This window comes from Lagenorhynchus albirostris, chromosome 6 (assembly GCF_949774975.1).
Source record: "Lagenorhynchus albirostris chromosome 6, mLagAlb1.1, whole genome shotgun sequence".
Taxonomy (NCBI): domain Eukaryota; kingdom Metazoa; phylum Chordata; class Mammalia; order Artiodactyla; family Delphinidae; genus Lagenorhynchus; species Lagenorhynchus albirostris.
The window spans coordinates 23240556-23266966 of record NC_083100.1 but is presented as its reverse complement, the minus strand read 5'-3'; the positions used below and the strand labels follow the sequence as shown (position 1 = coordinate 23266966).

Below are 26411 nucleotides of genomic sequence, written 5' to 3'. Positions count from 1 at the left end.
ATTTATAGAATTTATTACAGAACTATGATAATGTGGTTATGATTCATGATCTCTTCCTGGATAATGCCTGATTTAAGATATACTATAGTCTGAAAAGAAGTTTGCTTTTATATAATAAGCATGGCTACTGGTCCAAATATCCTAACACCAAATTTTCATTGGCATAACTTTTCCTCCCTGAAAGAAAAAAAAACAGAATTATTGTTTCAAACCAGAATTAGACATGAGCATTCACCTAAATCAACCATCCCATTTTTCAAATGAGGAATCTGAGATCCAGTGAAGTTAATTAGATTGATGGCATTCAAGAAGCCATAAGCTAGAGCTATAGCCAGGACGTCGAACCTGGCTCTTCTGGCTTCTGAGCCAGCATTCTGAGTAAGCCGTCCCTCCTGGCTGAAATGGATCATCCCTGCCATTTCATTTGTTCCCAGTATGAAACCATTTACTGTTATCTCCCCATAACTACCTTTTCTTCTCTTTCCCTGTGTAGCATCATCACGCACCCCCGCAAAGACATCCTCATCTCCTGTGGGGAGGACCGCATCTGGAAGGTGGTGGGGCTCCCCAAAGGCAATGTGCTTCTCACAGGATTGGGCCACACCGACTGGCTTTCGGATTGCTGCTTCCATCCCAGGTCAGTACACACAACTCCCAGAGCCAGCCTGATCTCTCCAGGAATGCATTTGTTTACTCTGTGTCTTCACTCTGCTGGCTTTTTTTTTTTTTTTCTTAAACCACTTTATTGAAGTATGAATAGGTGTACATATTTAATATATACGACCTGATAAGTTTGGAGTTAAGTATACATCCTTGAAATCATCACTACAATCTATACCATAAACATATCTATCATCTCCAAAAGTTTCTTCCCATCCACTTTATTTTATCATCATCATCATCATTATAAAAATACTTAACGTAAGATCTACCTTCTTAGCAATTTTTTAAGTATTCAATAAGTATCATTTGCTGTAGGCTCTGTGCTGTACAGTAGATCTCTAGGGCTCACTCATCTTGTATAAATGAAACTTGAAACTTTGTACTGCCACTTTTCTCTCTGCAACCCCACCTCTTCCACTGAATTTTGAAATGTGTAGATAATGATCCTTTGGCTTTCCTTATATTGACTTTAGATTGATTGCTTTTGATATTTAGTACATGTAAAACTTAGTCCACATGCTGATGCATTTAAAAAGAGTAATAAGCGTCCCAGGACAAGCATTAGAAATGCTCCTTGTACTCATAAGCTATGAAAAGGCACATGAATTTCAATAATGCATATCAATGTTTACTTTGCCTCTGTTAATCTTGCATGTTTTCCTTTTAGAATTAAGTTTTCTACCAAAAAGGATCAGGAGGCAGTGATCAATTTCTTTAAAAATTTCAATGATACTCAAGACCTTAAAGAAAACAAAGCAGAACTGAAGGCATTGAGCCCTGTAATTTTCAGGATTCACTGAATTTTTGTACCAAAAGAACAGGGGCACAGAAGGAAAGACATTGTTAAACATGTAGTACATTATTCTGGTGGCAGGAAGCTCTGCCCACAGTTGCTTGTGGTCAACTGCTATCCCTAATCCCAGCTGTCTTCTCTTATTCAACATTATGGCTCTTTCTAACAGTCTCTGGTCTAACTACTCTTGGAGATGCATAGTCCATAGTGCAACTTCTCAACCATTCCACTGGGAAATTTTGGTCTTAGGAGGACCTTATTGATTTTTTTATTTTTTGTTTTCACAAGACTTTTTTTTTTTAAACCATCTTTGTCTTATCCTTAGTCTGAATGTCAATGAAATTAGATTGAAATAAAAGTAACTAAATTGTTCAGAAATTTGTGTGTTAATGAGAAGAGTAAACTAATTTTTTGATTTTTGAAAATGTTTTTAAAATATAATTTTAAAATTATACCAAATAAAATATAATTTTAAAATTATACCAAATATAATTTTAAAATTATACCAAATAATCTTTGGTACTAGATGTTTGAATTTAATTTTTGAACATGTAATGCGTTCTGTATCTGGTATATGGATAAACAAATCTGCCCTGCCTCTCATGTCTCAGAAACATAAAGCCCATCTTGCAAGCAGAGACAACACAATTAGAAGTGTAGCCTATCACTTCTGTAGCTGCTGGGCATACTAATCAGATTTCTATAATACCCTGTCACCATGACAACCCGTGACTCTGAAATTTTCTCATTAGTGTTTGACCAGCACATGGTCCTTTTAATAGATCTTCCTGTTTTTCCAGTCAATTACTGAAATTAAAATGAGGTGAAATACATCATTATTCACTCATAGTATGAATTTACGTTCAGTACTTTCTCTGGCAGAATTTTAGTAAAATGTAGCCACACTCCTTTTTTCTAGTGCATGTGGGATAAAAATAACGGGAGAAAATACATTTAGCTATATGTGTTTTAAGTAAGAGATAATGAATAGCAAGTGTTCCATTTGTAGAATTGGTGAAAATAATAAATGATTATTAGAAACAACAGCAAAAAAGCTCTTTTTTATTTAGGGTAGAGATCGGTTCTGAAGGAGTTTATATTTCAGGCCTCAGACATTTTATAATGCTTACTGCAGGTAAATCAACACCGAAGACCATACATTATGGACTATAATATATATAATATATGCATATATATACACATACATAATATTTATACCTTAAAAGTTGTTTCTGAAATTTAAGTTTGTGATATTTGATTTTTAGTTTTGCTTAGATAATGTGGTTGGTAAAAAAAGAATTTATTGTTAAAGATAATATCTTTCCTATTTATATACTCATCTATAATCAAAGAATCAAACATAAAATAAATTTGATTCAAATATGACACTTTAATCTGTAGTTGGATCTTTGATTAATAAATGCAGTCATAGTCTTCCTCAGAGCCAATCTTTGTGATTAGCTTGATTCTGCTCCCTTGGATGAGGTCCAGAGTAGACACATTATAATGTGACACCTGCCTAATTCCTCTTCTCTTCACATAGAAAAATAAACTACATTTTCTTTACTTTATTTTTAATTGCAATTGTTTCTAGTTGAGTGTTTTCTGTAACTTCCAGTTGTATGTATTCCTGATTACTATGACATTCAAGCCACTGTGTCTCCTGCCACAGTGACATAATTCAGATTTCTTTTGGGGGTCAAACCCACTTGATATGACAGTGGTATATACACTGAGTGACCCAAATCAGTCTTAGTCATCTTATTTCCCTTGTCATAACAGACATCTTCAATACATAAACGACAAACACAACAGGCATAATAATATTAATATCAGGAAAAAGAGGACTAACAGAAAAAAGTTAAACTGGGAGGGTAACTAAATATCACTTGAGGATCAGATAATATGATGTTGAAATATATAAAACAAAGCTCGTAAATAAAAGAAGATTCTGCCAAAAGTATAGTCATCAGAGTCAAAGACTTCAAAGTATATCAGTTTTTAATATGTGAAGTAAACAAAGTTACAGTAGAATTAGAGAAATTAATAAAATAGCAAGTGTATTTAGTATTATATATTGAACTTTATACTTTATGAAGAGAGATTGTAGATTCTTTGAAACCATTCATTGTTAGGTTTTTAAAACTATATAACTCTTAAACCACAAATTTAACATAAATGAATTCTTCAGAATAACAAATATACAAACTAAAGTTTGTGAGCAAGATTCAGTAGTAAAAGAAAATAAATCAATAACTAAAATATAATAAAATCTGAATTATTAAAAAGTAAATAAATGAATATTGGGTCAGAGAACTATAAATGGTTATTACCTAGTTGATAAACAGTCCCAAACACAATACTTATCAAACTTACGAGATGTAACCAGAAGTGTGCTCAGAGTAGAATTTATCACTTTAACAGTTTTATTTTTTAAATGAAAAAAAAGAAAATAAGTGAATTATGAATTTAAATTAGAAAGTACAACTGGTCAACAAATATAGAAAAGCAAAGAATGTATAAGTGAAAAGTAGAAATGAATGAATTAGAATAAAAAGAGTACATTTATATTAATCCAAAAGGTTTTTTTCAAGAAAAAATAATAAAATAAGGAACTATAATATTGAAGTAAATAGATAACTCAAAAAAAGAAAAAATACATGTAGGAAACAGAAATATTAACCTTAGCAATTTGGAAAGAGTTAAAACCATAAATACAGAGATGAAAAAATATATGTTTGGAATTCTTGATAAAATAATAGATTTCTATGAAAAATAAACATCACCAATATTGAATCAAGTTGGAGCAGAGACCCAGAATAGATTAATAACAGTGGAAGAAACTGAGTTCTAGAAGTTCTGCTTTTCATTCCCATCTTCTGAAGTTTTATGACTGAGTTTTAAAAACTTTATTTAAAAAAAACAAGATAAATTAGTTAATTTTTAGGTTCACTGAATTTTCTGAGGACAATAAAAAAATGAAATTTTATTACTGGTTTCACAAACATAGCATAAACATAATTTTAAATTGGGCAAGTGTAGTACCCCTGCCATAACTCTAGGCCCTTTTCGTAATTATAGATGCAGAACTTTTAAAGAGAATGCAGAAAATGGAATTCAGTTGTATGTTTAAAAAGAGTGTCATACAATGACCAAGTAAGATTTGTACTTGAAAAGCGTGGAATATATAAGTGATCCAACTATGAGGACATCATATTATAAATTATACTAATAGTTAACATTCAAAGTTACTTTAAAGTTGTTGGGTAAAAATCTAGCATCTATACTTAAGACACAGATGTTTGCAAATATTATTAAGCCCCATGTGTTGGGACTGACAAGGAGAATGGATTTTGGAACAGCTGGGAACTAAGAAGGTCTGGCAGGTGAGTGTAGAATCTGGATGCCATGGAGTCGGATGGGTCAAACGAGGAATGGGTATTCACGGGTAATAGAGCAAAGTGCGGAACGTAAAACCAAACAGGCAAAAATACCTAAAATCCAAATAGAAGCAAAGCCTCTTTGTCTAAGCCTTCGGTAGCTATGCAAGGCATTACTTGTCCAGTTAGTATTTATTCTCAATAAAGGTTAGCCACATTTTTTCTTTTTCTTAATGATAATGGTTATATTTTATTAAAATATTTTCAACACTGAAATTTTCTAACATATTTATAAGTTAAAAAATAAAATGTATGTGGAAAACTTTTAACTATAAACACTATACAAATATTATACAGACTCTACAAATTGAAGGCAATTTAAAACTCTTACTGCAAAGGCTGTATTCTTTTAAAATAACACTATACACATAATTAAATCATTGTCATCTATTGTTTACAGTACAACTGGTTTTGATTGCATCTAAGTTGTTAAGTTCCTTAGTAGAATTTGTGAATCAAGACACTTTTTTAGGAATGACATGGGTAACTAATCACTGTAGAACCAGCTATTATTACATGTTTACCACTAGATGGTGATCATACAGTGGTAAGGTAAAGCACCCTTTGCATTTACTGGGTAGACTGATGAACTGGCTGTTGAAAGTGATTCATTGGTTGCTGAAAATGACGAAGGGGTGGAGCTATGCAGAGAATGTGCATTGGTGCTGCCTTTGCACTGTTGAAAGAATGAAATGTACAGTGCCAAAAAGCAGGAACCTTAAGCATAATCCTGTGCAAGGTAGACGTCATGCTCTAAACTGCTAAAACATGGAATCAGAGTTTCAGGTTGCCCAAATTAGAATCCTACCTTCACCTTTGCTAGTCCTGTCAGTTTTCTTGTCTGCAAAATGGATGCAATAATGATATCTACTTTGTGGGTTAATTATGAAGGCTAAATTCTATCATATATGAAAAACACAAGTTCTGTTGCCTGGCAACTGTATGCTCAAGAAATGTTACCTATTATTATTTTTTATTCATTGATAGGTATGTTGAGAACTTAGATCAGAAATTTTTATAAAATTGGTAGCCTTAAACACAGTGGGTTAGGAAGGAAAGACTATATTGTGATGTCTGGGTTACACCAAGCTAGAATTAGAAGAATGCTCTCAACCATGAAACATTTGAGGATCATGTCTGAAGGTCTTACCAAGTTAAAAATAAAATCATTTATAAACTGAAAACAAATATAATTAATGCAAAAAGATGTATGTTACTCATCTGTCCTTAGCCCTTAAAAATGTGTCTCTTTAAAAATTGTACCAAGTAGCTCATCGTATTTTGCTTTTACAGAAGAGAGAAAGAATTCTGCATATTTCCTTTTTTTTAGGTTCTAGAAGGAAAATAATTGGCTAGAAACACCAAAAAAATTACTTTTTGAAATTAAAAGTATTTAAATTGAAAGCATTTAAAAATAAAATATTTTTGTTGTTTTTGAGGAAAGTAAAGCACGTAATGTTTGACCTGCTCTGTCCACAGGCAGGTATTATTATTGTTGGCCCATTTAGACTAGCTTTGGGCAAATGAAACAGAGTTGTATATCAATCTCCGGGTTAATATCAATAGATCAATAAAACGTACACTACACTACCTTAATAATACATCATTTGGTCTTTACCTAATAAAGGAGGACTGCTCAATGACAGTAACATGGTTTTGAATGTAAATACAATGTCCAGTTCTCTGGTACTTGAGGTTGCATTTTCTTTGATATGACCACAGCTTATTACTTGAAACAGCACGTATCTTCCCAGATATCTCTATAAAATGAAAGTAGTTGGGATTAGTGGTTTAAACAATTTCACAGTGCTGCATTTTTTTTTCCTGATCTCACTGCCTGAGACAGAAACAGAGCTGACAGCATCCTGTTAAACAAAACTTCTACCCTTATAAGCTGATTTATGAATTTGTGAGTAAATGGGTCTCTACAGAATCCCTCATATTCTCTCTTTGTGGTACAAGCTACCTGTTCATGTATTTATACAGTGCCTAAAACCATAGTAGGAAAGCTCTCTGACAGGTATATCGTTTAGTTATTTAAAAATGGAAACATGGTTAACCGTTTTATTTTCTATAAACATAAAGCCAAGAGTTCAAATTTCAAAAGGTAATGAAGGGATTGACATACCATTTCCCTAAGATTGTGATGTTCTGAGCTTCAGAGGTAGATACTTTCATAATCCGGAAACCTCAGTAGATTTTTACCAAGATAATTTTGAGATATACCTATTAAATAATAAAATTCCACTTTATATTCTTTGAAGAGGTGTATGTTATGCTTCTTAATATAGTTCTTAATACAGTTTGTCACCTGTATGTGAAGAGGCTAAGCATAATAGCATACTTCTTTAAATGTTTTTCTGGTCTAATTCTAAAAGGAATACATGATCACCATAGAGAAAAGTGTTAAGAAAATAAAGATGTCCCATAGTCTCACAACTCAGTGCAAACTTGGAGAGACTGCCCAAGGGCTGTCCTCGGGCAAGGGGCAGAATCTGTTTCTACATGTAAGAAGCACCTTCTAAAGTCAGGCTTGTTTTCATGTGTCAGTGTGACAAAGAACCAGGTAGGTCATTTTATTTAATCTCTGAGAGCCTCAGTTGCTCATTTGAAAATGGGGATTACCTACTTATAAGCTTTTCATGAAGAATGCATGAGAAAATCTATCTAAAACATTTAGCAGCCCTGGGCTCAGAGTAAGCATTTGGTAAAAGTAGCACTGTTGGTGTTGTTTGGCAGATTCTAGCCAAGATCTGGTTTCCTCTGAAACCAATATTGTCTCCAGGTCTATTGGCCTGTCTCTCTCTTTCTAGCAAGAAAAAAAAGAAAAAAAAAATCTGAGGAATACTATAAGCTTATTTAGGGCAGGGTCTGTATCTTATTCATCTCTATATCCTTGGGACATAGCTTATCAATTGAAACATTATAGGGAATCAATAACTATTTAATTAAAATGAACAGAGTAGAAGATAATAGACCAGGATATGACCACTTTTTCTCATACTCTTGGTAGTATCATGTGATTATACGGATATACTCACAAACATACACACGCATACACACATGCACCACTTGTTACCACTGAGATCGCTTTATCATAGGAACTTAAAACCTAATATTAGTCCTTCATTTGACATAAAAACCCTAAAATATAAAATCTTCTCTGAATAATATTGTACTGAGGATAAATTTCAGTCAAAAGTCCAATCATTAGGGGAAGAACTTCAAAAATCTCTCCTTCATAAAAGCAGAGAGAACACTGGCAAAAGTTGTCACAATGAACTTTTCAGAACTCTAGAAATTAACCAAGCATGGACCAATTAAAGGAGCATTTATTAAAAAAAAATTACTGCACCCGAGTAAGAATGTGACCTTTTTCATGTTTAAACTTGCCCCATCCGCTTCCCTTTCTTTCCCCAACTCTGCAGTAGTCTTGAAAACCAACTGCTTCACAGCCATGGTAGCAAGTAGCAGAGCAGAACAAGTTTGGAAAGCTCCACAAAGCCCCATTCTCAGAGAAATGTCACTATCTGAACTTTCAAGAAGCCCCCTGGAAACCCCTATTTGCAGGGCCTGTTTTTATTTGACCTGAGTCAGGGCTTACTTTGTATGAATGGACAATTTTCCAGGGCATTTGTAGCAAACAATCAGCAGTACATGTTTAATATTGCAGCTGCCTGAGGTAACAATAACAGTTAGGCAAACAAGAAGTTAAGCAAAATTCTTAAACAGAAAACCTAGATAATTAAATGTCCATAGGGAGCATTGAAACACTATCATGTTCCTAGGAATATCAATGGACACATGCATTTGGAGGGCATGCTCAGGAAAGGTTTCAGAAGGGTCTAATCTCTCACAGCTGTCTGAGCTGTGAAGTTCAGCTCAAGCAGGAAGCAAGGGCTAAGTAAGGCAGAGTTGTGAATTTCCGGAGTGTTGAACACGTGCCCCAACAGAGCCAGTCAACAAAGACTGGATGACTCATTCCTTCAAGGCATTTAAACATCACCTGTTTAATCGTTAACAAAACAGGCAGACTTCTCTGACCCCACGCAACAAAGAATATAGACTTTATTGAATTATTTCAGGAAAATCACTAAAAACAGCAACAACAAACCCTGGAGAGGAGGAAATCTCATTTATAGACTTTCCACATTGTACTATTTAAAATGTCAGGTTTTCAAAAATGACAAAAAATTGAAAGCATGAAAAAGGGCTGGACAAGATGCTGCAGAATCCATAAATGGGTTAAATAACAAGGTGGAATTAAAATTGCAGATGGAATTAAGATAATCAGCTGACTTTAAAAAGATTATCCTGGATTATCCAGGAGGGCCCAATGTAATCGCAAGGCTCCTTGAAATGTGAAAGAGGAAGGCAGAAGGGTCAGAGAAAGAGCAATGTGATGCCATGTGTTGTGAGAAAGAGCTGCTCTCCTGGAGACGCCAGAAAGAACCAGCCCTTTTGTTATCTTGACTTCAGCCCAATGACACTTGTTTCAGAATTTTGGCCTCCAGAATTAGAAAATAATAAATTCATGTTATTTTATTTCCACTGCTTGTGGCAATTTGTTACAGCAGCAAAAAGAAAATACACATATCTTGTACTACTATTGTTAAATTTATTCCTAAGTATTTTAATCTTTTTGATGCTATTGTAAGTGAAAATGGTTTCTTAATTTAATTTTCAGATTGTTCAGTCCTAAGGTACAGAAATACAGTTGATTATTGTATATTGATCCTGTATCAATATACAATCTATATATATGTTGAATATGCATGGTAAGAGGAGATGTCTTTGTCTTATTTCTGATCTTAGGGGGAAAGTTTTCCATCTTTCATCACTAAGTATGTTAGCTGTGAATTTTTTGTAGATGTATTTGTCAGGTTGAGGAAGTTCCCTTCTATTCCCAATTTGCTGATTGTGTTTCTTACATTATATAAGCTTCATGTGTACAAATTATATTTTGACTTCTGTATACTCTACAGTGTGCTCACCAACAAAAGTTGTTTTCATCCGTCAACAGTTGACCCCTTTACCTATCTTACCCTTCCTTCACTTCTCTTCCCCTCTGGTAACACTACTCTGTCCTGTATCTATATGTTTGTTTTTGTTTATTTATTTAATTTGTTTATTTAATATGCCACATACAAGTAAAATGATATGGTATTTCTCTGTCTTATTTCACTTAGCATAATACCCTCAAGGTCCATCCATGTTGCCTCAAATGGCAAGATTTCACATTTTTATGGCTGAGAAGAGTTCCACTGTATGTATATACCACATCTTCCTTACCCATTCATCCCATCAGTGGACACTTAGGTTGTTTCCATATCTTGGCTATTATACATAATGCTGCAATGAAAATAGGGGTGAATATATCTTTTTGAGTTAATATTTTCATATTCTTCAGATAAATACTCAAAAGTGGAATAGCTGGATCATATGGTAGTTCTACTCTTAATTTTTTGAGGAATCCTCATATTGTTTTCCATAGTGGCTGCACAAATTCAAATTCCCTCTGACAGTGTATGAGGTTTCCTTTTTCTCCATATCATCCCCAACAGTTGTTATTTCTTGGCTTTTTGGAAACCCTTTTAATGTTGCTGGATTCAGTTTGCTAGTTTTTGTTGAGGATGTTTGCATGTGTATTCACAAGAGATATAGATTGTAGTTTTCTTGTGATATCTTTGTCTGGTTTGGGAATCACTGCAATACTGGCTTCACTGAATGAGTTGGGAAGTTTCCCTCATATTTTTTGGAAGAATTTATAAAAGATTAGTGTTAATTCTCTAAATATTTGGCGAGATTCATCAGTGAAGCCATCTGGTTCTAGCCTTTTATTTGTGGAATAATTTTTATTACTAATTCAATTAGAGGTTTTTTTTTCATTTCACCTAGATTATCTACTTTGTTGCCATATTGTTGCCATATTTATTGCAAAGTTGTTCATAGCTTCCTGTATCATCATTTTTAATTCTGTAAATTTGGTAGTGATGCCCCTTTCTTCATTTTTTTTTATTGAAGTATAGTTGATTTACTAGTATGTTGTCTTAATTTCTTGTATACAACAACATGATTATACACATGTTCTTTTGCATATTCTTTTCCATGACAGGATATTGAATATAGTTCCCTATGCTATACAGCAGGACCTTGTTGTTTATTTTATATATAGTAATTTGTATCTGCTAATCCCAAACTCCTAATTTATCCCTCCCCTACCCCCTTCCCCTTTGGTAACATTTGTTTTCTAGGTCTGTGAATCTGTTTCTTTTTTGTAAATAAGTTCATTTGTAATATATTTTAGATTCCACATAAAAATGATACCATACAGTATTTGTATTTTTCTTCTGACTCACTTCACTTATATGATAGTCTCTAAGTCATCCATGTTGCTGCAAATGGCATTATTTCATTCATTTTTAGGGCTGTGTAGTATTCCATTATATATATATCACATCATCTTTATCTATTCACCTGCTGATGGACATTTAGGTTGCTTCCATGTCTTGGCTATTGTAAATAGTGCTGCTGTGAACATTGGGGTGCATTATCTTTACAAATTAGAGTTTTCTCTGGATATATGTCCAGAAATGGGATTGTTGGATCATATCACAACTCTATTTTTAGTTTTTTAAGGAACCTCCATACGGTTTTCCATAGTGGCTGCACCAATTTACATTCCCACCAATAGTGTAGCAGGGTTCCCTTTTCTCTACACCCTCTCCAGAATTTGTTATTTGTAGACTTTTTAACGATTGCCATTCTGACTGCTGTTAGGTGATACCTCATTGTAGTCTTGATTTACATTTCTCTAATAATTAGTGATGTTGAGCTTCTTTTCATGTGCCTGTTGGCCATCTGTAAATCTTCTTTGGAAGAAGACCTTCTATTTAGGTCTTCTGCCCATTTTTTATTGTGTTGTTTGTTTTTTTGTTATTGAGTTATATGAACTCTTTGTATATTTTGGAAATTAAGCCCTTGTTGGTCACACTGTTTGCAAATATTTTCTCCCATTCCATAGGTTGCCTTTTCATTTTATGGTTTCCTTTGCTGTGCAAAAGCTTGTAAGCTTGATTAGGTTCCATTTGTTTATTTTTGCTTTTATTTCTATTGCCTTGGGAGACTGACCTAAGAAAACATTGCTATGATTTATGTCACAGAATGTTTTGCCAATGTTCTCTTATAGGAGTTTTATGGTGCCATGTCTTATATTTAACTCTTTAAGCCATTTTGAGTTTATATTTGTGTATGGTGTGAGGGAGTGTGTAGCTTCATTGATTTACATGCAGCTGTCCAACTTTCTCAACATCACCTGCTGAAGAGACAGTGTTTTCTCCACTGTGTATTCTGGCCTCCTTTGTCAAAGATTAATTGACCATGTGGGTGTATTTCTGGGCTCTCTATTGTGTTCCATTAAACCATGTGACTGTTCTTGTGCCAATACCATGCTGTTTGATTACTATGGCTTTGTAATATTGTCTGAATTCTAGGAGGGTTATGCTGCTAGCTTTGTTCTTTTTCCTAAGGATTTCTTTGGCAATTCTGGGTGTTTTGTGGTTCCATATAAATTTTAGGATTATTTGTTCTAGTTCTGTGAGAAATGTCATGGGAAATTTGATAGAGATTGCATTAAATCTATAGATTAATTTGGGTACTATGGCCATTTTGACAATATTAATTCTTCCAATCCAAAAGCATGGAATATGTTTCCATTCCTTAGAATCGTCTTTAATTTATCAATGTTTTATAGTTCTCAGCATATAAGTCTTTCACCTCCTTGTTCAGGTTTACTCCTAAGTATTTTATTTTTTGGATGAAATTTTAAAAGGGATTTTTTTTTTCACTTTACATTTCTGATATTTCATTATTTGTGTAAAGAAATACAACCAATTTCTGTACGTTAATCTTGTATCCTGCTACTTTGCTGGATTCATTTATCAGTTCTAGTAGTTTTTGTGTGGAGTCTTTAGGGTTTTCTTTATATAGTATCATGTCATCTGCATATAATGACAATTTTACCCATTTCCTTCCAATTTGAATACCTTTTATTTCTTTTCTTGTCTGATTGTTATGGCTAGAACTTCCAATACTATGTTGAATAGAAGTGGTGAGAGTGGGCATCCTTGTCTTGTTCCAGATTATAGTGGGAAGGATTTCAGCTTTCTACCATTGAGTATTATATTGGCTGTGTGTTTGTCATACATAGCTTTTATCATGTTGAGATATGTTTTTTCTATACCCACTTTGGTAAGAGTTTTTAATCATGAATGGATGTTGAATTTTATCAAATGCTTTTTCTGCATATATTGAGACAGTCTTATGGTTTTTGTCTTTTCTTTTGTTGATCAGTGTATCACATTGTTTAATTTGTGTATTTTGAACCATCCTTGTGACCCTGGGGTGAATCCAACTTGATCGTGGTGTATGATCTTTATTTATGTATTGTTGGATTGGTTGGCTAGAAATTTTTTGCATCTATATTAATCAAAGATATTGGCCTATAATTTTCTTTCCTGGTAGTGTCTTTGTCTGGTTATGGTATTAGGATGATGATGGCTTCATAGAATAATTTGGGGAGTGTTGCCTCCTCTTCAAACTTTTGTAAGAGTTTGAGAAAAATCAGTTTAAGTTCTTCTTTGTATGTTTGTTAGAATTCCCCAGTAAATCCATCTGGTCCTGGACTTTTGTTTGCAGGAAGTCTTTTTTGTTTTGTTTGTTTGTTTAATTACAGATTCTATTTCACTTCTAGTGATCAGTCTGTTCAAATTATCTATTTTTCTTGATTCAGTTTTGGTGGGCTGTATGTTTCTGAAACTTGTCCATTTCCTCTAGGTTGTACAATTTTTTGGCATATAATGGTTCATAGTATTCTATTATGTATTTTTGTATTTCTGCAGTATCCATTGTTATTTCTCCTCTTTCATTTATTATAGTGTTTACTTGGGTCCTCTCTCTCTTTTCTTCCTGGTGAGCCTGGCCAGAGGTTTGTCTACTTTGTTTACCCTTTCAATGAACCAGCTCTTGGTTTTACTGATTTTTCTATTTTTTTAATCTCTATTTTATTTATTTCCTCTTTGATCTTTATTATTTCCTTCCTTCAGCTGACTTTATGTTTTGTTTGTTCTTCTTTTTCTAATTCTTTTTGGTGGTAGGTTAGGTTGTTTGAGATTTTTCTTGTTTTTTGAGGATGGCCAGTATCTCTATGAACTTACCTCTAAGGACTGCTTTTGCTTCATGCTGTAGATTTTATCTGGTTGTGTTTTCATTGTCATTTGTCTCAAGGTATTTCTTAATTTCCTCTCTGATTTTATCATTGACTCATTGGTTTTTTAGTAGCATATTGTTTAGTCTCCATGCAATCTTTTTTTTGCTTGTTTCTCTTTCCATAGTTGATTCCTAGTTTCATGGTGTTGTGGTCAGAAAAGATAATTGAAATAATTTCTATCCTCTTAAATCTGTCAAGGCTTGTTTTGTGTTCTAGTATGCAATCTATCTTAGAGAATATTCCATGTGCACTTGAAAAGAATATGCATTCTGGTTTTGGGGGATGTAATGTCCTGAAAATATCAATTAAATCTAACTGTTCTATTTAGTATCTATTTCCCTTAGTGACATGTTGAAGTCTCCTACTATTATTGTATTCCCACCAATTTCTCCCTTTATGTCTGTTAGTATTTGCTTCTTTTTTGTTTGTTTTCTGTTTTTTTTTTTTTTTTTGTATTTAGGTGCCCCTATATTGGATTCATACATGTTAATGAGAGTAATATCCTCTTCTTGTATTGATCCTTTTATCATCATATAGTATCCTTATTTATCTTTCTTTATGGCCTGTGTTTTAACGTCTTTTTTTTTCTCATATGAGTATTGCTACCCCCACTTTCTTGTCATTTCTGTTTGAATGAAATATTTTTTTCCAACCCTCACTTTCAATGAATGTGTGTCATTTGCCCTAAAGTGAGTCTCATGTAGGCAGCACATTGTAAGCTCTTGTTTGATTATCCATTCTACCACTCTATGTCTTTTGATTGGAGCATTTAATACATTGACATTTATAGTAGTTATTGATAGATATGTATTTATTGCCATTTTAATCCTTGTTTTCCAGTTGATTTTATATTTCTTCTTCCTTTTACTTTTTGTTTTTCCTTTTGTGTTTTGATGGTTTTCTTCTTTATTACACTTGAGTTTTTTTTTTAATCTATTGTATGCTTTTTATATGTGGTTACCCTGTTTTTCAAGTATGTTAACACATTACTATATCTATTTGCTTTAGACTGGTAGTCATATAGACTCAAACACATTCTAAAAAAAAAATCTACATTTTCTTCCTCCTCTCCCCCACATTTTATCATTTTGGTGTCCTGTTTTACATCTTCATGTTTATCCTTTTGCTGTTCATTGTAGTTATCATAGCTTTCACAATTTTTTTTTTTTTTTTTGTAAATCTGTGTACTGGCTTGTTTAAGTGATTTACTTTTCAATTTTGGTTTTTCTTTCTTATAGATTCTTGCTTCTTTTCTATTTAGATAAGAACTTTCAATATTTATTTTAGGATCTGTTTAGTATTGCTGTATTCTTTTAGTTTTTGCTTGTCTGAGAAATTATTTCTCTCTCCTGTTCTAAATGATAATCTTGCTGGGTAGAGTATCCTGGGTTGCAAGTTTTTCCCTTTCAGGACTTTGAATATATCTTGCCACTCCCTCCTGGCAAGAAACATTTCTGTAGGGAAATCAGCTGATAGCCTTATGGGGATTCCCTTGTAATTCAATCTTTGTTTTTCTCTTGCTGCCTCTGGAATCCTCTCTTCATCTTTAAATTTCACCATGTTAATTATAACATGTCTTGGTGTAGGTCTGTTTCGGTTCATCTTTTTTTGGAACCCTCTGTGCTTCCTGTATCTGGATATGTGTTTCCTTCTTTAGGTTTGGGAAGTTTTCAGCCATAATTTCTTCAAACACATTTTTGATCCTCTTTTCTGTTTCTTCTCCTTCTGGGATCCCTATTATGTGTGGATTGGCACACTTTATATTATTCCATAGGTCTCATATATTGCTTTCATTTTTTTTCATTTTTCTTTCTGTCTGCTGTTCTTATTGGGTGATTTCCATTATTCTATCTTCAGGATCACTTATTTGTTCTTCTGCATTATTCAGTTTGCTATTTATTGCCTTTAGCTCAGCTTTTGTTCAAGCAAATGTTTTCTAAGTTTGATTGGCTCCTCTTTATAGTTTCTAGTTCTTTTTTACAGTAATCTACATTTCTATCAATAACCTTTCTTAATTCCTTCAGTATTTTTATTACCTCCTTTTTGACCTTGGGGCCCTAGTAAACTGGAGAGGTCTGTTTCATTGCTTTATTAGGGGAATTCTCTTGATCTTTTAATTGGGAGTTTCACCCACTTCTTCATTTTACTTATATTTCTCTGACTCTATGAGATGAGAATAAAGTTATCTACTGTTGCCTTAAAGGGGTATTTTTATGTGGGAGTGTCCCTATGTAGCATGCATAAGTCTAATATTTTTAGTGTGAGGGCTGTTTTTAGTATGGATGCCTGCTATGTCTTTTCTCAATGTGTGCTGGCCTTTATCCCCCTGATCAGGGGGTGTGATTAGTATTGTGATAAGCAGAACCTGCACTGGATTTTGAACTGGGCCTCCTCTTTGCTCTATGGTTGTCACAGCCCTGTTGCGGGCAGGGTCTACTCCCCAGTTGTTGGAGTAGAATCCCCCAGATCTGTTTCTGAGCTGTGGTGTGAGGTGGGCAGGACTGGAGCATTTCTGCTGAGAGAGCCACTGAGTATTCCTCTGCAGGAACTGTCCACCCAGAAGTCTGTGGTGTCACCTGTCACCTGTTATGCATGCTCCCACTTTTGATCCCAACCGTGGCCTGCCACGGTTGAGGCAGGCCAAGGGCAGTGCCAACAAAAGTACACTTTTGTTGGCACTGCCCTTGGCCTGCCTCAACCGTGGGACAGGCTGTCGGCCTGAGTGTCCCTAAGGTGCTGTGCTGAAAAAGCCCCCAGTGCAGATCCATTGGCACAGATCTGCTGAAGTCAGGCACCAGGACTGCTATAATCACATATTTGGACCCATCTTGGGAGCTACAGAATCAGCTGATACACTGGCCCTGCCTCACTGTGCCCCAGCTGGCAAAGCCCACAGCTGCTAGCACCAGACCTGCCCCAGTCAGGGCAGTACTCTGCTTGGATGTGCTGCAGGTCCTGAGATTTCAAAGCTGCTAGCAGTGGCATAAATCCATGGATCGCATAGATGCTGGGACAGTGCTCAGATTTCAGCCCCTGCTCCATGTGTGGGTCACCAGCTGGCACTTGCGCACTCCCAGAGCTCGTAGAGGTGGAGCTGCCTCCCTTGTGAGCATGCCAAGAGTAAGGCTGCTTTGGCAGGGTCCCTCCCTTAGTCACGTGGTAACAACTGGGCTTCTGTGGTGCACTCAGGCTCTGTCCTTTGTACACCCTTGTTGTGGTTTGGACCACACTCTGGCAACTTCAGGCTGTCTCCACACAGCCAACCCCAGTCCTCTTCTCAGGTCTGTCAGCTGAAGCCCGAGTTTCAGCCTCTAGTCCCCATGTGACCCAGAGGATTCAGGTCTTGGGCTTGATAGTGCAGGGAGGTGGCCAGGACCATCTGTGCTGGTGTCTCTTGGTACTGCCTGCCTCAGTCTGGCTGCTGTATTCGCTGATCTCCCAGCCAGTGAAGGGGCTTCCCAGGGTGAGGAAACCTTTCCTCTTTCACAGCTCCCTCCCAGGGACACAGGCCCAGTCCCAATTCCTTTTTTTGTTTTTTCATCCTACTGGGTTATGTGGTAATCTTTCTTACAACTTTAGTTGTATGAGATCTTCTGCCTGCGTTCAGTAGGTATCCTGTGAGAATTGTTCCACATGTAGATGTATTTTTCATGTATTTGTAGGAGGAGGTGGGCTCCATTTCCTTCTATTCTGCCATGTTGATCCCCTTTTTCATTCTTGATTTTAATAATTTGGGTCTTCTCTCCTTTTCTTTTGATTTACTGATTGATTGATTGATTCCCCTCTGTTCTCTAAGGTGGTTTTCCAGGCTCTTTTCTTTCGAGTACTTCTTAATGCTGCTGTTTTTTGTTTTTTTGTTTTCTTTTGGCTGTGTTGTGTCTTCGTTGTTGCACGTGAGCTTTTTCTTGTTGTGGCGAGCAGGGCTACTCTTCATTGCGGTGTATGGGCTTCTCATTGTGGTGGCTTCTTTTGTTGTGGAGCATGGGCTCTAGGCACACAGGCTTCAGTAGTTGCAGCATACGGACCTCAGAGTGTGCGGGCTTCAGTAGTTGTAGCGCGTGGGCACAGTAGTTGCAGTGCATGGGCTCTAGGTCGTGCAGGCTTCAGTAATTGTGGCATGTGAGCTCCGTAGTTGTGGCTCGAGGGCTCTAGTGCACAGGCTCAGTAGTTATGGCGCACGAACTTAATTGTTCCATGGCATGTGGGATCTTCCTGCACCAGGGATCGAACCCACATCCCCTGCATTGGCAGGCAAATTCTTAATCACTGTGCTACCAGGGAAGTCCCTTCTCTCCTTTTCTATTGATCAGTTAGGCCAAGATTTGTCAATTTTATTGTTCTTTTCAAAGAACCAACTTTTATTATTGATTTTCTATGTATTTAAAAAAATCCTCTATTTCATTTATTTCCACTATAATATTTATTATTTTATTCTGTCTGCTTGCTTTGGATTTAGTTTTCTCATTTTCTCCTTTCTTAGTGTGAAAGGTTAGGTTATCATTGTGATCTTTATTATTTTTAATGTACCATTTACAGCTACGAATTTCCTTCTAGGCAATGCTGTAGAAACATTCCATAAGTTTTGGAATGCTGTATTTTTGTTCCCAAAACAAAATAAAGCAATTTTTTCTTTCCATTAAATACAATATGAACTGTAGGATGAATTAAACGTCTTTTTATTGTTTACCTTTATTATCAAGGTTTATTTTAATATCAGATGTTTAAACAACTCTGGTTAGTTGGTGATATCATTTACTGCTGGTATTGTTACAGCAATATGTTCAGTACGTTCTTGAGTTTGTTTTTTGATTCACCTTTTGGTAATTATTGGATTCCCTTCAAGCATGGATCCATAGGATTTCTTAATTTACTGATTCTTGATAAGCACACTTTCTTATTTTAAATAAAAAATGTTGACTCTAATCTTTGTATCTAATTCAAGGCATTAAATCTTTTATTGAAGTATTGTTGAATTACAGTATTATGTAAATTTCAGGTGTACAGCATAGTGATTCACAATTTTTAAAGATTATACTCCATTTATAGTTATATTAAAATATTGGCTGTATTCCCCATGCTGTATAACATCTCCTTGTAGCTTATTTATTTTATACATAGTATAAAACAGCAGGATGTATACATACATCCTCCCTTCTATCTTGCCCCTCCCCCCTTCCCTCTCCTCACTGGTAATGACTAGTTTGTTTTCTATATCTGTGGGTCTTTCTTTTTTGTTATATTCACTACTTTGTTTTATTTTTTAGATTCCATATATAAATTATAGCATTTAGTATTTGTTTTTCTCTGTCTGACTTATTTCACTAAGTGTAATACCCTCCAAGTCCCTCTGTGTTGTTGCACATGGCAAAATTTCATTCTTTTTTATGACTGTGTAGTATTCCATTGAACATATATACCACAACTTTTTTTTTTTTTGCGATACGCGGGCCTTTCACTGTTGTGGCCTCTCCCATTGCAGAGCACAGGCTCCGGACGCACAGGCTCAGCAGCCATGGCCATGGGCCTAGCCACTCCGCAGCATGTGGGATCTTCCCAGGCCGGGGCACGAACCCATGTCCCCTGCATCGGCAGGTGGACACTCAACCACTGCGCCACCAGGGAAGCCCCATACTGCATCTTCTTTATCCATTCATCTCTTGATCGACACTTAGGTTGTTTCCATGTCTTGGCTATGCTATACTTATAATAGTCAAGTCATTTTTATTCACATTATTTTAATAATTAATTTTTCTGATTTATCTTTTTTGTTTTCTCTTTCTGACCCTGCTCTTAAACATATATTTGATTTCCCAGACCTATCATCTATACGTGTGTGTGCATGTGCGCACATACATGTGTGTGCACATGGGAGGTTTTCAATGATATTTAATAGATATTATGAATTATTTAACTAGGTCTGATAATAGTCTGGATTTTATTTTGGCATCTCAAACTACTGAAGTATTAGTTATTCTTTAAAGATTAATAGGACATATTGTCGAATATACATATCATAAACATATGCCAGTTATGTGATCTGTGTAACCTAGCTAAGAAATTAAGCAATCTGACTTTTATGCTCTTGTGGGTTTTTTAATTTAAAAAATTGAAGTATAGTTGACGTACAGTATTGTATTAGTTTCAGGTGTACAAGATAGTAATTCAACATTTATATACATTACAAATTGATTATCACATTGTCTAGTGACTGTCACCATACAAAATTATTACAGTATTATTGCCAAGTCTGTCATCTATTTTTATCATCTTCATCTAATTCATCTCTTTACCCTCCTCTAAGTTAGGTGCAAAGTTAAAAATTATGAGTTTTTACTAATTAACATTTATAAAATAACTTATTTATGTTTGTAGCTCCCTTGCAGATTTTAATTAGGTAATTATGTTTTCCCTTGCTCCATGGAAGAGCCATGTAGTTATAGTTCTTTTAATGTCTGTAAACAATTAAGCACTACACACGTAACCCCATTTAGGGTTGTTCTGTGTATCCCCCTGAAGAACTAAGAAGTAGCTTCTGCTTTCCTTCTCCAGGTCTCTGATTCACATCCATGTCTGCCACCTGCCACAGCCAGTGTTAGGGAACACCCTCGAAGAGCTTTAATTCGACTCATATTATAATAGCTTGTTTCATTTGCATAGAGCTGTCGTTGTACAAAATCCTGTTGTTTTTACCAGACACCAAGATTTGATTCCAGTCTGACTTGTTGCATGGCAGGAAAATATTCAGTTTTCACATAAATAATATATTTAAGTCATGGATTCATACTCAACAGGCTTGACAGAATATGGTAGTTCACATCCACATTTTTTTTCCAACTTGGGGTATAAGAGTGAGAGCACTTGGAAGGGACATTCTTGGTACAGCCACTCTGATCTCCCTTGGGTCTTCAGCTAGCTGCTGATGCAGGTTCAGGAAACTGTGACACTCGCCTTACCTGACCAACCTAAGAACCTGTCAGTGGCCTTACTCTTGTAAAACACTTCTGGATGAGTGAGCCATAAGTGGTACATATCCAATTAGCAGAAAACATTTGATCACATGGGACTGATACATTAAACTTAAAATACACATTCTACATATATAAAAATTATTTATAGTTTTGAATTCCTTTCCTGAGTGGGGTTTATCATTCTGTATCCCATTTTTACAAATACCCCTATGTCTGGGATGCATTACATGATCCTCATTTCAGATATTTCCTACTGTACCACTGCTTTCTCTAACTTCATAGATGCTAAGTTGTTTGATGCTAAGTTGTCTTGAATATTTTGGAAGTATGATGTAGCAGTTTTCTAGATACTTATCCTTTCTTTGTTAGTGAATGGATTTCAGAGAGAGTTACTTTCTCTGATTCTTTAAAATTACCCTCTTCTTCTTTTAGCATCATTTCAAGGATCTTCTGGTTTAACGAAAAATACCAAGATGAAATAACTCAATTGAGAACGGGTCTAAGTGTGCTGACTTTCCAATTATTTTGCATGACCTTTTCAAAAAGAAACCTTAAGACTCTGTGAACTTTTTCTTTTCTTAGTCCTTTCCCAAAAGGAAGGTCAGCTTCTGAGGTTTTGTGACCCATTCAAATCTAGAGGGAGCTCCCACTGGGTATTCTGCTTATACTTTAGACACTTGTTCCCGAAAACACTCCTTGCTGCAGTGACCTTCTGTATATTATGAACTCTAGTCCCATAAATTCCCCTCTGTTCCATAAGGAGGTTTTAGTGGGGGTTTTTTCCAGGCTCTTTTTTATTTATTTTTTTGATGTTTTTCTTTCTTTCCTTTTTTTTTTCTGGCTGTGTTGGGTCTTCGTTGTTGCTCACAAGCTTTTTCTATTTGTGGCAAGTGGGGGCTACTCTTCATTGCAGTATGCAGGCTTCTCATTGCAGTGGCTTCTCTTGTTGCGGAGCATGGGTCCTAGAGTGTGCAGGCTTCAGTACTTGTGGTGCACAGGCTTAGTTGCTCCGTGACATGTGGGATCTTCCCGGACCAGGGATCGAACTCGTGTCCTCTGCATCAGCACGTGGATTCTTAACCACTGTGCCACCAGGGTAGTCCCAATGCTGCTGTTTTTAAAACTACAAACCAGATCTTTATGCATTCTTCTAGTTAATTTGGTGTGTAATGTATTTAGCAGACATTCCTTGAGATCTTGGGTATCTGATAACAAGTTTCTTAGTTTCAGGACTAGAGCATTTGTTCTTTGTTTTCATTTTTTCCTGGTCATTCTTACAAACTATGGGTGGGAGAGTTAGTAGCTTGTGTCCATATCATCATCTTACTCAGAAGCCTGTGTTTATTTTTAATAGATGATTAAAATTGACCTTTCAGGTCATTTTCATTCTTGAATTTTTATATAAGCAAATTTTGCCCTAAGACTGTTTCTATAGGCAAGAAGTTTCTCAGGTCAAATAGATGCTCAAAATAATGACTCTAGGAACTGTTAAATGTCATGAGGAACTAACATTTTGCCTCTAGTTATCACAAAAGTCATTCAACTGTATCTAAGCTGTAAAGAAATATTAGCTTGTATGACCTAACCTTGCTGATTGATGCCCTGATTAAATTACAGAGGAAACCTTGGCAAGTTAGTGCAGATTTTAGAAAATTCTGTTGCTTTACAAATAAAGCTCACAGTTCTCACCTCCGGAAGGCATTATAATATATATGAAAGCATTTTAACTGAGAGGATGTAACACCTTGAAAGACACATCAAGCCCTCAGGTCGAGAGTTGTCATTCTGGATCGACAATGTGCTTTGATGTAAGTGTGCACCAGGTCCACATCCATATGAGCAAACTGGCTCATGGAACTGACTCTTCCATTTATTTTCAACTCTCTATCAAATACTCAGCACAATCATAGGGTGATAATAGCCATCATAAAAATCATGACATGACAGCAGCAGGCTTTCTTACCTAAGTATTGTTACTGATAGCAAAGGAAGCAGTATAAAGGTATTAAGAATATGTTAAATATACCATTGTTTTAATTTTGTTAGCATCTTATCAGAGAGAATCAAACTTTACCTCTTAAATACAATTCACTGACAGGTGAAAAACAATGGCAAAGGCTAAAGCAAATATAACTTATGGAGGGCCAATTAGAAGAAGGTGAGGCTAAAGGTAAAATAACCAGATAGACTAATGAAATAGTCCAGGTGAAAACTGAGCAAGGCCTCCTAACCTTTTTCAATCTGGATTCTTCAAGGGAATTAAACACTATAGAAAATTGAGTGATACTTTTTCAATTCTCTAATTCTGGATTTCTGAATGTGTAAGAGATAAATATAGTATATTCAATGGGTGTATTACAACATTAGGGCTTAAGTCTCTTGCTAGACCCCTGATTGAGAAAGGCTAAGGCCCAGTGAGTGGTAATAGAACAAAAACTTGATTTATAAAGATATATGAGATAGACACAATAAGAATAACTTTCCTATCAGAATTGGGAAAGATTGAACATTTAATATGGCCCCAGATTTTTAACTTGAAAAACTGGGCTTCTGAGATAAAGAATATAGGTAAAGGAATACATTTATGGAAACTTTTATAACTTCATTTTGGGTTTATTTAGTTTGAAGTGTCTTTAGGGTATTTAGGTAAAGATATTTAGTATGTGAATCTGAATCTCAGGAGATTTCAGCTAGTTGTGTGAGTTATCTACTGCCACAATAATGCTACATAATAAAACATCCCAAATATGTTTAGCTTTTAATATAAGAATTATTTCTCTAGCTCATAATTTTGTGGGTCATCAGTAAAGATTGGGCTTATCTGGGAAGATCTGATTTCACCTGGGCTCTTTCATATATCTGTTTTCAGGCCAAGCCGCTGTGTATCTCATCTTCTGGTAGCGTCATTGGAGTGCCTTCAAAATCTTCCACATGTCTCATCCTCTACATGTTTCTCACATTCCTCCCACAGGGTAGGCTGGATGTGTTCTCACAAAGAGGCTCAGGCACAAAGACAAGTAAGCTCAACTATACAAGAGAACCAACAGACTTGTGCATATTCTCTTGAGGACTAGGCTTGAATGGGCATAACATAATTCCCTTCTCATTCTATTGGCCAAAGCCCAGAGTGAAAGAGGGTGGGGACTACAAAGTAACGAGGTCAAAGGCTTGGATACAGGAAGAGGTGGAGAATTGAATCCATTTTTGCATTCTATCATTTCATATGGATAGAGTGACCGTGCATCCAGGTTTGCCCAGAAAAGTCCCAGTGTATTCCTGTTATCTTTATAGAACTATTAATAGCACCCCCCTTACTCTAAAAATTGCTCCAATTTGAGTGATATATTATATGGAAGCCCTACATTGTGGGGGTTGATTAGGAATAGATGAACTAATTGGAGCAGAATGTTCAATGGGAGGAGAAGAGACTCTTGATTTATGATTAGAGTCTATGAAGGAGGTGCCAGGGAGCAGGATATGAGCCAGGACAGAATGGATCTGAGGAATCCAGGAAAAAAAAGAGATGCATGAAACAGGGTCAGCACCACCGAAGTGTGAGATAAGATATAGAGTGAATATGTCCATTGCATTTGACAACTTAGAAGTGTTTGGAACACAGTGAAGAGGGTTCAGAAGAGTGATTGAAGTAGATTGAAGAGTAGACTCTCTTCTTGCTCTCATGCTGATTTAACATTGAAACTTTCTGTTTGTCTCTTCTGGGCCTTAGATTTAAAACAAGAGGGACTGGTCTCTGAGGAATAATGTCCTTAGAGTGCTACCATTCTCAGGGTCTGAAAACTAAATACCAACTCCAGACTAAAACCATACGTGCAAGAACAAAGACCTATAGCTTATATTTCTGCCATATCTATCATTTTGACACTAAATAAAAATGGGTCTGATGTGTATTCATTAGGAATTATTATCATTTTATTTTATTATGACTGTAAATTTATTTTTTCTCTGTATTTGATGTCTTTGGTTGACATAAAACTCAATAAGACCTACTGTAGTTACATTAAATATTAACCAGGGCATTATTTTAAAACATTGGGGAAGCTATGATAGCTCAGCCTGATACGAAACCCTAACTGAGGCTATGAAAATAAGACACCTTTAAGGCTTGTCAAGATATTTTTGACATTTGTCCTAACTTTAATGATGCAAATACGATAATACCAACAACCCCAGTAGAGAGTTTACTTTAAAAATCTTTGCAGATTTGACATTGTGTGAAAGTTTCCAACTACAGGCAGGTGCAGCCTTAATGGCAGTAAATGACATTAACTTTTTTGGATAACAAAACCCTGCGTCTCAAGTTTAGGAACATTGCTTTCAGTAATTTGAAACTTCAAGGATAACTAATTGACTAACACATAAAAGGACAGAAAATCTGACTAGTGTTTACTTTGCAACAGAAAAGAAAACAGAAAACAAAAGGAAGAGAAGAAACACAATCTTTATGTAGTTGAATCTTTTTCTTGGCTGCTTCTTACCTTTTGCAAACCTATTTTGTGTGAGTGAACATCAAATTCCCTTTGGGATTCTCAATTTCATTAATTTTATCAATAAAAATAGCCTTCTTGTGGAGAAAGGAATAAATCACATATAAATGAAATTCAAGAGATTACACCAGGAGCAGAGCTTTTACCTTGACTAATCCAATAGCTTTGGCCAAATATCTCAATGTCAGAAGCATTGTAAGTATTCTACAAGGTATGTCTGGCAAAGAGAAATCAATAACAAAGTATTGGATTTGATTAAAATGTTTACTTTTCCCCTCCACCCTTCTCCTTCCAAAGATAAATAGCCCTTTCCCATAACTAATATGATCTCTGTTATAGTTATTGGCTGGTCTTGTTTCTTATCATAGTACCCCAGGCCTTAGAACTCATTTCTGAATAGTGTACTTTTCTGCCACTGCATAATTTCAATGTTGGGGTTTGTGCTCTGATGTCATGGCATGTGTTACTAAGCTTACAGGCTCCGGACACTCAGGCTTAGCGGCCATGACTCAGGGGCCCAGCCGCTCCGTGGCATGTGGGATCTTCCCGGACCGGGGCACAAGCCCGTGTCCCCTGCATCAGCAGGCAGACTCTCAACCACTGCGCCACCAGGGAAGCCCAGACTCTGACAACTTTTTAATGCATTTTATAATTTTTATAAAAGAGGCAACATGCTTAGCAAGATAATTCAGATCAAGTTTGCTCAGCTTAAATGTAGTTAAGTCTTCTCAATCATTTTGCTCATCAAAGGCTCTTGGATATCATAGAAAATTC

General features: G+C 35.6%; 1 protein-coding gene across 1 annotated transcript in view; it reads left to right on the top strand.

The window, feature by feature from the left end:
* Window positions 1–26411, top strand: part of SPAG16 (sperm associated antigen 16) — an 873487-nt gene that overhangs the window by 402959 nt on the left and 444117 nt on the right. Inside the window, exon 11 of the mRNA XM_060151305.1 lies at window positions 494–637. Within this exon, the coding sequence (XP_060007288.1) occupies window positions 494–637 (144 nt within the window). The remainder of the gene's footprint in view (window positions 1–493; window positions 638–26411) is intronic.